This window comes from Botrytis cinerea, chromosome 14 (assembly GCF_000143535.2).
Source record: "Botrytis cinerea B05.10 chromosome 14, complete sequence".
NCBI classification, from domain to species: Eukaryota; Fungi; Ascomycota; class Leotiomycetes; order Helotiales; family Sclerotiniaceae; genus Botrytis; species Botrytis cinerea.
Genome location: NC_037323.1, coordinates 1,775,562 through 1,791,739, shown reverse-complemented (window position 1 = coordinate 1,791,739; position 16,178 = coordinate 1,775,562). Strand labels below are relative to the sequence as shown.

The 16,178-nt window shown below is 44.0% G+C and overlaps 4 protein-coding genes across 5 annotated transcripts; 2 read left to right on the top strand and 2 right to left on the bottom strand.

Annotated features, from left to right (window-relative positions):
* The first annotated feature begins 910 nt into the window (after positions 1–910).
* BCIN_14g04580 (hypothetical protein) lies at positions 911–3,076 on the top strand. The gene is made up of 7 exons (XM_001546107.2): positions 911–1,074; positions 1,351–1,489; positions 1,738–1,753; positions 1,920–1,998; positions 2,051–2,139; positions 2,189–2,731; positions 2,784–3,076. The coding sequence occupies exons 1-7, from the start codon at positions 1,043–1,045 to the stop codon at positions 2,924–2,926; spliced, it is 1,041 nt and encodes a 346-aa protein (XP_001546157.1). The 5' UTR covers positions 911–1,042; the 3' UTR covers positions 2,927–3,076.
* Positions 3,077–3,894: 818 nt separating this feature from the next.
* Positions 3,895–7,643, bottom strand: BCIN_14g04570 (hypothetical protein). The gene is made up of 2 exons (XM_001546106.2): positions 6,434–7,643; positions 3,895–6,363 (listed from the first exon to the last, which is right to left on the bottom strand). Exons 1-2 carry the CDS (start codon positions 7,462–7,464, stop codon positions 3,972–3,974), a joined length of 3,423 nt encoding a protein of 1,140 aa, XP_001546156.1. The 5' UTR covers positions 7,465–7,643; the 3' UTR covers positions 3,895–3,971.
* A 1,219-nt stretch (positions 7,644–8,862) lies between these two features.
* Positions 8,863–10,571, top strand: BCIN_14g04560 (hypothetical protein). 2 transcript variants are annotated; one of them, XM_024697252.1, is made up of 6 exons: positions 8,863–9,030; positions 9,154–9,286; positions 9,338–9,468; positions 9,618–9,909; positions 10,009–10,240; positions 10,371–10,571. In XM_024697252.1, the coding sequence occupies exons 1-6, from the start codon at positions 8,924–8,926 to the stop codon at positions 10,496–10,498; spliced, it is 1,023 nt and encodes a 340-aa protein (XP_024553067.1). In that variant the 5' UTR covers positions 8,863–8,923; the 3' UTR covers positions 10,499–10,571. The 2 variants fall into 2 exon arrangements, with proteins under 2 accessions (XP_024553067.1, XP_024553068.1); XM_024697253.1 differs by having other exon boundaries at positions 10,009–10,571.
* On the bottom strand, positions 10,554–15,210 carry BCIN_14g04550 (hypothetical protein). Its single transcript, XM_024697251.1, has 6 exons — positions 14,488–15,210; positions 14,320–14,364; positions 12,057–14,253; positions 11,239–11,990; positions 10,627–11,180; positions 10,554–10,574 (listed from the first exon to the last, which is right to left on the bottom strand). Exons 1-5 carry the CDS (start codon positions 14,668–14,670, stop codon positions 10,995–10,997), a joined length of 3,363 nt encoding a protein of 1,120 aa, XP_024553066.1. The 5' UTR covers positions 14,671–15,210; the 3' UTR covers positions 10,554–10,574; positions 10,627–10,994.
* Between the last annotated feature and the right edge of the window lie 968 nt (positions 15,211–16,178).

Here is a 16,178-nt window from a genome sequence, read left to right as displayed (position 1 = left end):
CGGTCTTACTCTTTATTGTGATGTCCATTTCTGACCATGATACATTCGAAATATGGATGTTGATATCGATCTTCTCGTGTTCCGCCGATGAGTGAAAGAGTTTTGTAGTGGAGATGGACTAGAATGCCAAACAGTCCAAATCCATAAAATATCGACGATGGATGTAAAATGTTGGTGACTCGTGAGAAACGTGGGGTTGTACGATTACCTTTTGATCCTCACATCCTATTGCCTTTCGTGGCGTTTAGATGGCTTGGGAACGCTTGAGAAATGGACGTCCGATTGGTGCTTGATACCTTGGTAACGCGCTTTTCCCTGTCGGCCTTTGTAGAGGAGGTGTGGGTGAGTAGAATCTGGAGGAAGTATATTGTTTTTCTTGTTGTGAGGTGTGTATTTTTATGTTTGACGCTTCTCGGTGCTTCTCTGGATCCTTATGAATCCTTAAGAACCGAGGAGAATTCAATGTATCTAGTATTCTGCCAGATTCCTTTTGGCGATTGACGGTAGTAGAGCTCATCGTAGCTATCCCAACCTCCCAAATCAGCAATAAGAACAAGTCAGTCGTAACGCCGTCTGGTCCGAACTCATCATGTCGTAGCTACCTAGCATTATTAGGCACATATGGCTTGCACAGTGCACTTCAACTCGCACCAACTCATACCTCAAAGTTTGCTATGGAGCCAATTGCAAGGAATCGTTCCCACGAACCGCTCAGCTAGTCATTCCATGATCCAAGTAAGATTGATGGAAACACTTCCAGATGATTCAATGGCGGGGCATCCAACAACAACAGGATCATAATCATCTCATGCTAGGTACCCCACCCCACCACGACCAGGGGTTGGTCGTCCCTCCTCTTTCCATCTTGCGTAGCTTCATTACTATAAGAAAGCCAATCTTCTTCTCTCTCGTCTTGCTTTTCCTCTTCATACCATTTGAAAAATAATACCCTCAATAACGAACCTTCAAAAGATACCCTATTTTAACTCTTTAATTGTTTAACTTTCTTCTTCAAAAGAATCAAAAGATCACACCAGCCAACATGTCTCTCCCAACTTCCATGAAAGCTTTGAGGTATGTATGCTGTTCTTGTTTTGGTGCGGGGTTTTGAGGTGGCACCGTGTTGGAAGTGGCAGTGTATCCAGCAGACCTCTGATGCATTCAATTTGTTTGTACGGTTGATATTGATTGAATGATTCAAACCATTCAATGATTGAAGCTGTTTGACACATTGAAATGCTTCGAGAGATCGAGAGCGTTTGATACACTAGAATCAAACACATTTCCATCCTTTCACCACTTGGAAAGGCACATCGATTAAGACATTGAAGCTAACTCGAACGATAACAGATACTCCAAGCCAGAAGAATACGGAATCGTTGAGGTTCCTCTCCCAAAGCTCCGTGACAACGATGTCTTGGTAAAGGTCAAGGCCTGTGGTGTTTGCGGAACCGATTTGCACATCCACGAGGGAGAATTTATTGCAAAGGTAAGAGAGAGAAACTTCCTTTTATATATGTGAATTGGAAAGGGGTGATGTGATCTCTTCCCCACCATGACGTTTTATCTATTAAGACGAGTATGCGGGTTGAGAATATACACCTGGATGGGTACCTACACCTAGGCACCTTGAGAGGTTTACGTGCTCTAAGCTAAACATGTTGGGACTTGGGATGAATTTATATATTTTACCGTATATTTTATAAGAACCAAAAGCTAATTTGTCGTTATTTATAGTTCCCTCTTATTCCTGGTATGCTATACCTTCCTTTCTTCGTCGACTCCTTGCTCTGAACGTTCGATTTTCTTTGGCTGGTGAAGACAGCTGCATATCTTAGCGAGTGCAATGATACATAACATGTTTGGATGGAGATGGGAACACAAACTTTGATCAAGCATCTAACATTGGGATCTGATAGGTCATGAAACTGTCGGTGTTATTGCTGCCACTGGACCTAAGGTCAAGGGCTTCAATGTTGGCGACAGAGTTGTAGCTGAGTGAGTACTGTCCAATCACACATGTGCTTTCAATACACTAATCTATTTACAGTAACTCCGAACTCTGCGAGGAGTGCTTCTACTGCCGTCGTGGTCAACTCTTGTTGTGCGAGAACTTCAACGCTCACGGTGTTACTATGGGTAAGCTAAACATAATTTCCACCTAGGTATCAAAGCTAATTCAATTTAGATGGTGGTTTCGCAGAGTACTGTGCATACCCAGCCGCAAAGGTTTTCAAGATCGAGAACCTCTCAGATGTTGATGCCACCCTCCTCGAGCCAGCCTCATGTGCTGCTCACGGTCTTGAGAAGATTGCACCAAAGATGGGCTCATCCGTTCTCATGTTCGGTGCTGGACCAACTGGTCTCGTTCTCGCTCAATTGCTCAGACAAAATGGTGGATGCAAGGTTGTCCTCGCTGCACCAGGTGGTCTTAAGATGGATCTCGCAAAGAAGCTTGATGCTGCTGATATCTACATCGAACTTTCCCGTGACAACCCAGAAGCTCAATTCCAACAAATTAAGGATGAGTACAAATATGGCTTCGACATTGTCGTTGAAGCTACCGGAAGTGCTAAGATTCTCGAGGATGCTATCAACTACGTTCGTCGTGGAGGCAAGCTCGTAGTCTATGGTGTCTACAGCAGCTCTGCTAGAGTTACCTGGCCACCATCCAAGATCTTTGGTGATGAGATCACCATTCTTGGTTCCTTCTCCGAGACTTACATGTTCCGTAAGTATTCCTTTATCTTGTGTGCACATATTCTGTTACTAACAATATATAGCTGCTGCTATCGATTACCTCGACTCAGGCAAGGTCAAGGTTGACGGTATCGTTAACAAGACCTTCAAGCTTGAACAATGGGGTGAAGCTTTGGAGTCTATCAAGAACAAGAGTGCTATTAAGGCAGCTATTGTTTTCGATTAGATTATGTTGGTGTGGAAAAATAGGAGTCCAAAAAGGATGACACGATGTGATGTTTTGCTCAGTAATTGAGAGATATTATACCTTTAAAGCGAGCTATTAGAGCTAGATTTACGATTCAATGAAAATAATTTACAGTATGGAAGTTTTTTATGGCTCGTGAATTTGTGTGTATGTTGAGGTCATCTATTTTGATTGATCATACTATACCGTCGAGGGTTTGCATGCGGGCGGCTCAATGAAATTATTATCCAAGTTCAACAATGGATTCATTTGTTTATTCTATCTATTGAGTTGCATACTCATGTACATAGTTTATTTATTTCCTTAATTCCCATTCTCATTCTCAATCATCCTCCTCCCCATCATCAACATCTTCTCACACCGACGCCAGGAACTTTTCAAATCTTAATCACATCGTTTTAGCAAAATAAACCAAAACCAAACTCTAGGTTCAATAACTTTACATTCTATACATTTCATATATCTAATTATTTACACATCTTCACATTAAACATTTCCTTGGAAGTTGGAATGTGACGGTGACGGTGACGGTGACGGTGACGGTGACGGTGATGTAATAAGTGTATTGGATTTTTTTCGTGGATTGCCTTAGATCAGATCAGATTAGATCTAGGTGAGTTAGTTAGTTACTTGAATGAACGTCGATCGGGATTTCTATTGGATATTTTGGATTTTTTGGGGGTTGTGAGGGGATGGGAGATGGCAGATGAAAGAATATCTGTGATGATGAGGAGGTATGGACGGGGAGGATTAAGGTAAATGAAATAAGGAGGGGATTCTGAGGCAATTTGCTAAAGGTTAGGGCATGACTTAAGTATAAGTGTTGTAGTGGATTTGTTGTATGAGCTACAAGTTTAATTAAAGAAGATTGACAAAGTGCTTTCAATCTTTCTAATGCTTCTCATATTCACGAATTTGTAACACATTTATTTTGTAATTAAATTTATTGACCTATCATTAAACGCTGCTTTATTACTACGCTACGCTATGTTCTATCATCAGAACAAATCATTAACCCTAAAACCTAAACCGCTGAATCACCACTCAAGCCCGTTTCTACCCTAGATTCCTTTTGGAGCATCGATCTAGTCGTCGGCGCCGAGCCCAAACTACCCATTCCCGCGATCTTCTCCTTGACAGAATATTGATCCATCGACGATCTACCCACCGAAGTCGTCGATTTCGCAAATGTGAAGAAACCCTGTCGCAACCCCAATTTTCGATCCCGCTCCGCCTCTTCCTCATCAAGCTGCTCGAATAATCCAAAATATCTCTTCGACGCCTTCCACGCTTCGATACCTAGGACAAATACAAAAACGGCTCCGACAGCTAGTGACCACTCCCATGTGATACCTACGTGTTTGAAGACCGAAGTGTTTAAGCCCGGAATGTAGACTGCGGGGAACACAGACAAGGCTCCAATGACAACAGCCCAGAACAAGAAACGATTCTCGTACACGTCTTTGAAGAACGGGAATGAGCTCTCCGAAGTGGCGTCCAGACGGAACATGCTGCGACGGATGGATTTGAATTCCCAAGCCGAAATGAGGATTAACCAGGTGAGTTCTGCGAAGACGGTTGCGCGAGCGCGGAACACGGGTCCGCAGTTTGGGCCGTAGCTGCGGTTGCAGTCGCTGCCTAGATTTCCTTCGTTGACTCCGTAGATGATGATGACGAATGTGAGGAGTGTGCAGGTTCCCATGAGGATGCCATAGACAACCATATCGACGAGAATTTGCGTGGTGAAAACACCTCGCTTATTGTCATGCGGGGGACGTCTCATCACGGTAGAACTTGCTTTTTCTTTTCCCAGCCCAAAGGCGGGGAAACTGGATGTGAGCATGTTGATCCAGAGAATCTGCAATGGACTCAGTGGGAAGACAGATTGTCTGTTGGCATCTTGGAAACCCAGACCGGCAATCAATAATATGACTTCTCCCACATTGGACGAAAGTAGATGGAGTACGAATCTCTGGATGTTGTCAAACATGCGACGGCCTTCACGGATGGCCGATACGATACTGTTGAATTTATCATCGAGAAGTACCATCTTAGCTGCGGATTTGGCAACGTCGGAGCCGGCGATACCCATTGCAATACCGACGTCTGCCTCGGAAAGACTAGGTGCATCGTTTACTCCATCACCTGTCATAGCCATGTACAATCCTCTCCTTCTCAATGCATGGATCATACGCGTTTTAGTATCTGGCGCGCAGCGAGCGAGTACTAGAGGGAGAGTTGGAAGTGCGTCGATTTGTGCATTCGTGAGGTGATCAAAATCCGTGGCTTTCATAACGACAGATGCAGAAACCCCCGCAGACAATTGTCCAAGGTTTCTTGGGATAATACCGATTTCCTGTGCGATAGCTTTCGCAGTAGAGGGGTGATCTCCAGTGAGCATGTGAACTTTGATGCCGGCTTGCGTACACTCCCTAATAGCGTCTTTTGTCTCATCGCGCGGTGGATCGTAGATTCCAACCAGACCGAGAAGTGTAAGATCCTGTTCCACTTCACCTCGCAAACTCTCGTCATTTGAATTTTTGTCTTGTGATGAAACGGTGGCGGTCCAAGGTTTGGCGGCTACTGCGAGAACTCGCTGACCTTGTTCGGCAAATCTATTCATTTGTCGAATTATCGATTCCTTCAGCTCGTCCGTCATTATCTCATTAGTATTTCCACTTCCGACAGAAGAACAGAGATCCAAAACTCTCTCGACAGCTCCTTTGGTGAAGACTATGTGCTCTCCATCTGGCCGTTGATAGATAACCGACATTCGCTTGATGCTACTATCGAATGGAAACTCGGCGGTTTGTTTCCATCCTTTGCTTTCAAAGGCTCTTTTTCCGGATTCAAATCGATGGGTGAATACCTGCAGAGCAATTTCTGTTGGCTCGCCAGTCGTCTGCCACTTTTTAGCAATCTCGCCTTCTACTACTTCATGTTTAACTGTCGCAAGGTTACAAAGTGCAGCAGATTGAAGGAAACTCTCAAGTTCTGGTATAATCTCGGCTGGTTCTTCGTCTTGTTCGGATGATGGGTTCTTTCTTTCATCTCTAACTGCTTTCTCGGCTGGAATATCAAATTTCAGAGCAGCAGCACTGCGTTGGTTGTCGAAATCTATTTTTTCAGTCTCGCTGGGAGAATCTGGTGTCTGCATGCCTTCCGACTTAAGCGGCGCTTTGGTAACAGTACCTTCGGTAGGATTATTGGGGTCCATAGAATGATTCACGGTATAGATTCCGATTTTAGGAATCCACACTTTCTTGACGATCATGGCTCCTTGGGTAAGTGTACCGGTTTTGTCGGAGCAAATGTTTGTAACTCCGCCAAGTGCTTCGAGTGCCGATAGATCTCGGACGACAACATTAGCTTTACGCATAACGGTCATGCCGACAACCATTGTGATTGTCAATACTCTAAATGATGTTAGTTGTTGTGTAACTCCAGCGTCGAATCTTGAGTGGACGATAGGGTGAGTGTACTTACGCGATCAAAGATTCGGGAATGATAGCAATACCAGTTGAGATAGCATAAATAGCCACCTCATCTGTGACGTTGAATCGATTTACACCAAACACCACGATGGCCAGTAGAATAGCGCATCCAAAAAGGATATACGCAACCTTACTCAGCTTTCTCTGCAAGGGAGTACCCTCAGTAAGTCCCAAAAACTTTCCTACAAAGTCATAAGTACGTCTCGCAGCCCCCTTAACCGGCTGCGCTTTTCCATATTTCTTATAGTTCATTGATCTCCCCTCCTTTCGTTGTTTCTTCGTCGTTGAAGCTGCGATCTTTCCAACCTCAGTTTGCATGCCTGTAAATACAACAATTCCTCTTCCGCGGCCTTTGATAACCGTCGTCGTAGAATATGCCATATTGTTACGATCAGCAATGCCAACTTGCTCTTCAGTTGTCGCTCTCTCTTCAGTTCCCGGCACACAAATCTCATTCGAAGTAATCTTCTCAACTGGTTCAGACTCTCCCGTCAAACTCTTCTCTTCACAGGTCAAATTCATAGCTTCGAAAATGCGCAGGTCGGCTGGTACCGTATCTCCCGTTTTCAAAAGTACGATATCACCAGGGACGACTTCCGCACTGGGAACCACAATGACAGATCCATCCCTCAGTACTGAAGCCGATGGCGAGGAAAGAGCTCTCAGAGAATCCATTTTCTTCTCTGCGCTGAACTCTTGGAAAAATCCAATCATAACATTTAGTACGATGACGGCAACCAAAACTCCTCCTTCAATGTAATCGCCTACGCCAAAACTAAGCGCCATAGCGAATACAAGAACGAGAATCATGGCGTTGGAAATTTGTTTGATGAGGATTCTATACCAAGAGATGGATCCACCGGTATCAAGCTCATTGGGTGGATGTGAAGCTTGTATCGATTGAACTTTACTGGCTGTAAGACCTGTCTCGAGGTTGGTAGAGAGCTGACTGGCGGCATCTTGTGGAGTGAGAAGGAAGGCGTGCGGACGGGTGGTATAGGATGTTTTTTCTTGAGATGCCATTGTTGATAATTGTATCAGGCAGTTTTTGGGATAAGTGGGTATCTTAAGGTATGTATGTATGTATGTGTTGTAAATATATGAGATTCGATTAAGTATTATATTAAACAAAAGGATATCGAGATCTATTCCTAATCAAGGGAATAGTAGGGAATCAAGTCGCGATAATCCAAAGATAATTCTTATGTAAATACATCCAGACCAATGCGGGGTAACACACCCTTATATATCCCTTCCAGAAAACCCAAAGATCATTTATCTTGCTCTTTCCCCTCGTATCAGCCTATGATAGACCTTCCTCCAAGTCAGAAGGAAGCTACATTGGCGGAATAGCCAAGAGCTTTGAGGCCAAATCTTTGGAAACTTGTACCTATCATGATAAGAAAGAACTAAGCGATGAGCTCATTAACTCATGGCGCTTTCTTAGTCCTACTCACACAATCTCTTTGTATGGATAGCATCATTGAGGTCCAAGAGCCAAGACTTCTTGGTTTGGGCTGTCTTAGCTGGGTTCGGCTTGGCCCTCCCCGCATCGAAGATTCCGCTCGGAAACGGAGTGGAAAATTGTCATAGGAAGAAAAGACAAAATGTCATTGGATATCGTTATATCACGTGACTACTTGGCGCACGTGCTAAGCCTTTGTTTGGTGGCGAAGTCGGTTGAGGACATATTTGATGGAATCTTGGCTCGTATTGGCGAATGAGAGAACGTACTTTGTTCTTGGTACGCTTGGTAGTGATAAGTGAGTGGTGCCGGTTTCCGCCATTAATAATGAGACTTCTCATGGCGGAAGAGCGCTTGATGCGTATTGAGGCGACAGATGACCATTAGGGAGTGATGCCATATAGCTCTTGCTTCACTCTTCTTTCCTGCTCTAGAAGTATGAATTGGTTGCGATCGAGAGGACTTCGCAATTGAGGAATATCAAAACTCTATCAAGAGGCAACAAGTGACTATCCCACGGCTGGGAGGATACGACAAGCTGACGTGAAAGAGAAGAACGGGTCAGAAGAGATCAGATCAGACTTCAAACAAAATCAACCATCTGGAAGGAAATCGATACACTATATATCTCTACCATCCAAGCACAGTAGACAATTATCCGAACATAACTTTGCGGAGGGGGGACACATGGATTTCATACTAGTAATATTCCATCCATTCGGGAAAAGTTTCTCCGTCCTCTCCCCCCCGCATTTTCCACCCCTTAATTCTGAACCCAATCGGAGCTTTCAGCGGTGTATGCATGCCGCAATATATACTTTTCGGAAGATATCTCCAGCGAGAATTAGCCATTGTACCTGTAGCTAGAGGAACAAGTGTTGACCAATTGGCGCATGTGCGGTGAGGAGGTGTGGTGTTGAGGGTTTTCCCCTTTGTATATATAAATACTTAAACCAGTCGCCAATTGCCTCAAAGTCGTTTTGACTGTATATCTAGTTTTTTTTTGCATTGTTCAATATGAAGCTACTCCATGCCATCTGTGTTATTTCTGGGTTAAGAACCATTTGGGCGCTTCCCACGAAAGATGTCAAATCTTCTTTCAGTTGGGAAGACACCAAATATTTGTAAGTGAACTGAATATACGAAGAGTACCCAAAGAATTCTATGCCTCCCATTTCCACCCGTCGCGCAAGTCCCAGTGAAACCCAACTCCAACAATTGCCAAAATTCTAATGTCACCATTGCAGTCTCGCATTCGGTGATTCGTACACATATGTACAAGGAACATACGGTCGACAAAACTACTCCTTCATTGGCGATCTTCAAAACTTCTCATACACTCCCGCCCAACTCTTGAGTAATGAAATCGTCCAAAACCAAGTATTTACATCCTACATCTCAATTCATACATATCACTAACACTACGCTCAGCTCGGAACATCCGCAGGTGGCCCAAACTGGGTCGAATACCTCACCTCATGCTTTTCTGGCCTCCCATCCAAATGCGGCAAAAAGCAACTGTGGGATTTTGCCTTTGCTGGCTCCGACGTCTCTACAACCTAGTTAGTCTTACTTTCAGCCTCCCCCAATAGATCTCCAAGTGCCACACACTATATAACTATATAACTATATAACTATATAACTATATAACTATATAACTATATAACTATATATATATATAAATCCACTAATTCAGAAACCACACATCCAGCACCTCCCTCCACCACAACTACACCGTATCGCTCGAAAACCAAATCCTCGAATGGTCGACCTACGCCCAGCCATTCATCCACATGGACCCCTCCAAAACCCTCGTCGCCATCTGGATCGGCATCAACGACATCGGCGACACGGACTCCTACACCTTCCCCTCACACAACTCCACCGGCTTCCCCTCCCTCTACACCAACATCATCACCACCGAATTCGCCGCCATCGAAACTATCTACCAAGCCGGCTTTCGCAATTTCCTCTTCATGAATCTCCCCCCCTTACAACGCACTGTAAGTCCCCCCTCCCCGTCATCCACCCCCTCCCACACCACACCCCCTAACTAACCCCCTCCCACACCACACCCCCTAACTAACCCCCTCCCCAACCAGCCTCCCAATCTCATCCGCGCCGCCGGCCCCCTCCCCAACACCACCATGCTCACCAGCTACAACCAAATCCTCAACAGCAGCGCGGTGCACTTCGCCGCCACGCACCCCGGAACCAAAGCCATGGTCTTCGACACCTTTTCCTTTCTGTCTTCCGTGTTGGATGACCCCGCGCCGTACGGGATAAAAAACATCACGAACTATTGCCCGAGATATGATGCGCCTGATATTGCTAGTAAGTTTTCTTTCGATTTCTATCCCCAATCCCATTTTTCATCGTCAAAATCTTCTCTTCGTGCAAACTCCGTACAAACACGACCCCGCTCTTTCCATCCCCTGCTCCAAATCAACTAACCCCCTCCCAGCAAACTACGCATCCTACGGCTGCAACCCCATCCCCGAATACTTCTGGTACAACACCGGCCACATAACCTACCACACGCACGAGATTCTTGCCAAGGAAGTTGGCAAGTTTTTGGAGGGTCAGAGTTAGTGATTCATTGATCACAGATAGATAGATCGGCAGATAGTTCGACTATTTCAAAAATTATCCTTGCTATTCCCGATTTCTGTTTCGATGTCAATATATTTATTAGTACAAGTATAAATGCACATTCATACCAATAAGCTTAAAACCGGTGATTGAATCATGTATCAATAAAAATCTTCGCTCACAACTCGCTATATCGCTATCATTTATTGATTCTCATTTCGTTCCATTCCTTTCATCTCCCATGTATATCCTGTAAGACATCGATCCATTGTATATTTTGATATGCCCTATCAATTGCTCCTCCCACCCAACCATATGATAATTCACGTCTGCACTCCCGACCCCCAAGTCCATCAATATCACGAAACGCCCGCCGTTCTCCTAATTCCCAACTCGACTGAGCACTTCAATGTCGAATTTAATCAATATTTTCTTTTCCTGTCCACTCCCGCCCACTCCCGTCTAACTCACTGCATCCTTTTCGCCAACCCAAAATTTATCCTGCCATACTAGCCTTTGGTGCCTTTCCCGTTAAATTACCCCCTTGATTTGAGATACTACCTTCAATTCTCCTCTTTGCCTCTGCTTTCTCGGATTCGGTGATGTCTTCTTCATTCTTTCGCATATCAGGTGTATGTTGACCTTCACTTGGATGGTGACCAATAGACATACCCACACGAATCTATTCATTTAACATTAATTCAAATTCTTGCAGTGTGAGATGTATCAAAAAAACTTACCAAAGTTTCCAAAGCCTGACTAGAGTTTCCTACCAAGTCATCATCATATCTCATAACACCATCTTCAAACAAAAGAAGAATAGTACTACCACCAAATTTGAAGTATCCTAGTTCTTCGGCACGTTTAACATTTTCACCCCCCTTTCGAGTAATGACTGTGCTTCCCACCATCATTGCTCCTACACAGATAACCATGACTCTTCCATGTTCTGGAGAATCAATTGGAATAACCACACGGACATTTTCTCCATACACATCAAGTGCGGATCGAATAGCCATAGGATTGACTGTATAATATTCTCCTTCAATGGTTTTTGGAGTTCCCATAACACCATCAACTGGGATATGGAAACGATGGTAATCTTGTGGAGCGAGACGGAAGATACCCAATGAACCATTTGTGTATCGTTTTGCGTCTTCTGGATATGCATTACCAAGAAGCCTTTCAACCGAGAATTCACGACCTTTAACCCAAATCTTGGTAGCTTCATCCATTCTGTTAAAGACGACTGATCTACAATCGGCAGGTGAAACAATGATGCGAGGATTATCTGGTGCTGAACATGGCCGTGCATCTGGTTTGAGTTGACGATAGAAAAACTCATTAAAGCTCTTGAATTGTTCCAATGGAAGTAGAACTTCACTCATATCCAACTGGTGGAAATTAATGAACTTCTGAATTTCTGCTGCCGACGCAGGATCGTCATATTTGACACCCTGTTTGAAACTCAAGCCTTTAAGAAGCTTGCGGACTGGATTCATGTTAGCAATTGTTCTACTAGGTTTCTCACTAAATATGTAATAAATTCCAAGCGTACTTCTCTTCTTTTCCATCTCCTTAGATTTTAATCCTTTATATAGCAGTCTAATACCCAAACGAACATAAACACTCATTCTCTCTTCATTGATTTGCCCAGTGATACGATCTTGCACAAGAATATTGGCAGAGTTTGCACCAAGTTTGTAACCGCCGTAGGAAATCTTAGTGATGACCTTGGAGTACCATTTGCGTTGTGCTTGACTAGATGTGACGAAACCAGCCATCACAAGATTGTCGACCTGACGCCAATCTTGACTAGCACAGGTAGCAATATGAGTGATGATATCAGCATCAGAACGTTTATTAAGACGAGGTTGATGACAGATTGGGCATTCTCGAATCTCAACCACATGTTCTTCAGTCTCATTATTGAGGTCATCTGAGTCTAAGAGTTCACCTTCTTCTCCAGGAGTACCTAACTGGTCAACAGATTGTGTTGATGGGTATGGAGAATCAGATTCCTCTGTCTGAAATCGATTTGATGAATTCTCCAATGGTGCCGATGTTTCGGTAATAGCTGCATCTGTAGATTGATCTCCTCTGGTTCCGTGTCTCAGTGCTGAAGTATCGGGCAATAAGCTTCTCATCTTGTCCCCGATATTAGTTTCCTTTGTCTTTTTCTGCAATTGGTCTTCCAAACAAATAACAGCTTGGTCAACAGTCAACTCTGAAAATTGCCCATCTTCATTTTGTGATTGGAAGCGTCTAAAGAATCCATCAATAGTTGACTCTTTCAAAGTTGAGCCAAGTGTATCCAGCATGGTCGTAAGTTCTACCTTACTGATACATCCACTCTCATCGCTATCATATTGCCTGAGCATTGCCCTCCAAAATTGCTGTCGTAAAGCCGGGTAAGGGGCGTATTTAGCCTTGATATATAAAACCGGACTATGTTTCTCTTCCCACTTTTCCGCATTTTTGAGTTTCAATGGAATTCCGAACGAATGTAAATCGGGATCACCAGATTGCTCGCTTGGTTCTTCCGGCTCAACGACTGGGGGTGGTAATAGAGCATCGTTTGGAGAAAGACCTGTTGGCGTAGTTGCTGAAACGTTGGTAGGAGCAAGCGTCGGCGTAGTTTTACTGGAGGTTCCTCCATTATTCGTGTTTGAGCTTGACAGCTCTTTCTTCAAAATTGGACGTCCCAATTTGTTCAAGCTTTGTGAGGATGTAGATCTTGACATTGGCAACTTAAATCGAGAGCCTTTTGCTTGAGGTTGCTGTACGACCAAATTATTGAGATCAGGGGGGTCTCTCATGGCATAAAGACCAGTTTCTGGATCAGCTTCTGGGGCAGTGTCGGTGATATCCTTAACGGGTAATACAGTCGAAGCAATAAAATCATTTCCAGATAACTTGTCTCTGTCGATAATTGTAAAGGCAAGAGAATAGGTTTGCTCATGCCTCAGAACCTGGAAAATCATCTTCTCGTTGAAGACTGGATTTAAATTGTGTCGAATGACTCTAGTTCTGTACGTTTTCTTTCCCAAAGATGCAACCACGAAAGGATCCATATCGAATGATGTTCTCGTCATGTTTCGCTCCGGCGGAAGATCTGTAACCTTTCCAATTTCTAGGAAAACAATTCCCACAACCTCACTGTCACCAGAAAATTCATATGCATTCAATTGCTTCTTTTTCCTCAAGCCCTTGAGTCGTAATCTCTTCTTTCGTTTTTCAGAATTCTCGGGTTTGGATGGATCGTCGGTTTCGTCACTTGGCTCCGTGCCCTCATCGAAATAATCATCTTCCGTCATTTCCGTACCAGGTGTGATCGAATCTACTTCTCGTGAAGGCGTAACTAAGCCAGGACTCTCAGCTCCCACCAGAGTCCTAAATTTCTCTAGAATCTGGGCAGACCCGGCAGAGGGATTGGTAACATCGCACAAAGTAAATTGAAGTTGGACATCGCCAGAGACATTGCTATCCTTCTTGCCACCAGGTCTTTTGCTCCGCAGAGGGTACCATGCCGGCTCTTGTTCGTGCGAATCGTTGGAGAATATATCTTCTAATGCAAGGTCGAATTCGCCCAGGTAATCCTTTCCAAATCTATCCTTATCCCAACAAACGCAATCGAGAAGTAGAGAATTTGTGCCGGTAATTGGCAATTGTAAAGTAACGTTCCATTCTGGATTCAATGTTTTCTGTATTGTATGGGTTGTGCTCTTTTCGTCTCCCAGTGTAAGTACCAGATACTAGAATCCGCACATCAGCTTGTGTGTTCCTGAGCTCCTCAACACGATAAAATGGCATGTACTTACAGGATCAGAAGTCCCGCTCTTGTCCTTTGCTGCCAAATTTCTAGCCTATTCGTAAAACATTGTCAATATAAGTATCCCGACAGGACGCGTCGTTAGAATCAGCATCCAGAGACACCATTCCCAGCCTGCATGAAGTGAGAGACAAAAGTGGATTCAAATCGCCCATACCTTGAGAACAACAACTTTCAGTACCAAACCATTGACTTTGATGCCGTTGCCATCAGGACTCGAATCCCTTCCACTAGTTTTGTTCTTCATATTGTTATTGTTGGTATTTGGAATAGGACTTGTACTTCGAGAACCGGTTTTGCTGTAAGTTTTGAGGCGACTTGGTAAAGAGATGCGAACCATGGTGAAAGAAGTTCCAAGGTTTTGGGGGTGGTGGTAAAACGAGGGGCCAAGATTGTAATTCACCCAACCGAAAAGGGGACACAGAACAGGATGTATGTAGGTAGGCAGGTAACAAACAGTAACGCCAAATGTAATGTATGCCGATCGGTTCTGTTTGTCTCCTGGGAATTAAGTTTCCGTGTTCTTCGTACTTCTCTGTATTGCTCGAAAAAAGAAGATGGGCTATTACAAGTGCAATTGGTGCTCCCAACCAAAAGTTTCGGGTTTCTCTTTGGGCAGTATGGCGATTTTGGAGATTCTGATGTGATGTTAGGAGGGATGTGGGTTCACGGTATGTAGATATGCCCAGACACTTCCGGATGGGAAATATCGATCAGATCAGACGCTTAAAATAGACAGTATTAAGATCAAAGCAGGTAGATAGAGGAAGTAGTGGTGTAGGGAGGTCGGTAGGTCGGCAAGAGTATCACTTATAACAAAATAACACAAGTTCCCAGGTCTCTCATCACACCTTCCAATTCTTCCACGGGTAGGAGAGTCGAAGGAGGAAATTCAAAGCTTCGGCCGATAATCTCTCATATGAACAGGCTGTCTGGTTGTTTACTGGGTATTTCAGCTAAAACATATCTTGGCATATCTCCGTAGTGGACTGCTGTGGTTTTATGGTCTGTGGAACTTCTGTAGATTTTGGATGATGGATGTTGGTACTTATTTTCGAAAGGATTAACTCAAGGATTATTTGGCGCTTTTTTTAATTCGTTGGCGGAAGCTTCCCCTGTCTGATCATATAATTCCAGGTTCTTCTGCCTCTGCTTCTTCGTCCTCTTCTTTCTTTTGCGACGGCTCTTTTAGACTGATCTCTTTCGATGAGTGGTTTGCACCGTCGATGGGAAAAGACTAACGAGTGCCTTTTTTCGACGGGTTCCCAACAGCGATCGTGATCGGTATACAGGCTCGAAGAGGAGAAAGCGTGAAGCAAATCAATTTGTGAGATTGAAAGACAGCGGGGTTGTTGTGAAGGGGTTTAAAAGCCTCATTAAAGGATAAATCTCCGCGCAGGGAGGGAGGAATGGAATGTAGATGGGAATTTGGATGAACTGAATCCAAGCCAGGGGTAAAGTTGGAATAGTGCACTCACTACTCACTAGTAGTTGTACTTGACTTTGAATCACGATACCTACGGGTAACGATTCGTATATGTAACCTTGTATGTACATGTACATGTACATGTATCTGACATACGCATACACACGCATACATATACATATACATGTAGAGCACACGCAGTTGAACTCAGCCGTTAACCATTCATTTACCTATCGTCCTTTGGACTAGCAAGGAATAATTGACATATACTTTTGATCATTTATATCAATCATTCCACTGCCTGCCAGAGAGTGCCGTCAGCGTCTACGGGTCGATCAGATCATCCATCTATCCATCTATCTAGCTATCTAGCTATCTAGCCATCTACCTATCTACCTATCTACCTATCCACCTATCCATCT

What these genes read in the sequence shown, in the direction of transcription:
- BCIN_14g04580 (XM_001546107.2), top strand. Translation starts at nt 1,043, where the DNA reads ATGTCTCTCCCAACTTCCATGAAAGCTTTGAG. An exon ending in ACTTCCATGAAAGCTTTGAG is followed by an intron (nt 1,075 to 1,350) that starts GTATGTATGCTG and finishes GAACGATAACAG; the next exon opens with ATACTCCAAGCCAGAAGAAT. An exon ending in GGCGACAGAGTTGTAGCTGA is followed by an intron (nt 1,999 to 2,050) that starts GTGAGTACTGTC and finishes ATCTATTTACAG; the next exon opens with TAACTCCGAACTCTGCGAGG.
- BCIN_14g04570 (XM_001546106.2), bottom strand. Translation starts at nt 7,464, where the DNA reads ATGGCATCTCAAGAAAAAACATCCTATACCACCCGTCCGCACGCCTTC. An exon ending in ATTCCCGAATCTTTGATCGC is followed by an intron (nt 6,364 to 6,433) that starts GTAAGTACACTC and finishes AACATCATTTAG; the next exon opens with AGTATTGACAATCACAATGG.
- BCIN_14g04560 (XM_024697252.1), top strand. Translation starts at nt 8,924, where the DNA reads ATGAAGCTACTCCATGCCATCTGTGTTATTTCTGGGTTAAGAACCATT. An exon ending in ATGAAATCGTCCAAAACCAA is followed by an intron (nt 9,287 to 9,337) that starts GTATTTACATCC and finishes CACTACGCTCAG; the next exon opens with CTCGGAACATCCGCAGGTGG. An exon ending in TGATGCGCCTGATATTGCTA is followed by an intron (nt 10,241 to 10,370) that starts GTAAGTTTTCTT and finishes ACCCCCTCCCAG; the next exon opens with CAAACTACGCATCCTACGGC.
- BCIN_14g04550 (XM_024697251.1), bottom strand. Translation starts at nt 14,670, where the DNA reads ATGGTTCGCATCTCTTTACCAAGTCGCCTCAAAACTTACAGCAAAACC. An exon ending in AGAGCGGGACTTCTGATCCT is followed by an intron (nt 14,254 to 14,319) that starts GTAAGTACATGC and finishes TGCGGATTCTAG; the next exon opens with TATCTGGTACTTACACTGGG. An exon ending in GTCAGGCTTTGGAAACTTTG is followed by an intron (nt 11,181 to 11,238) that starts GTAAGTTTTTTT and finishes TTAAATGAATAG; the next exon opens with ATTCGTGTGGGTATGTCTAT.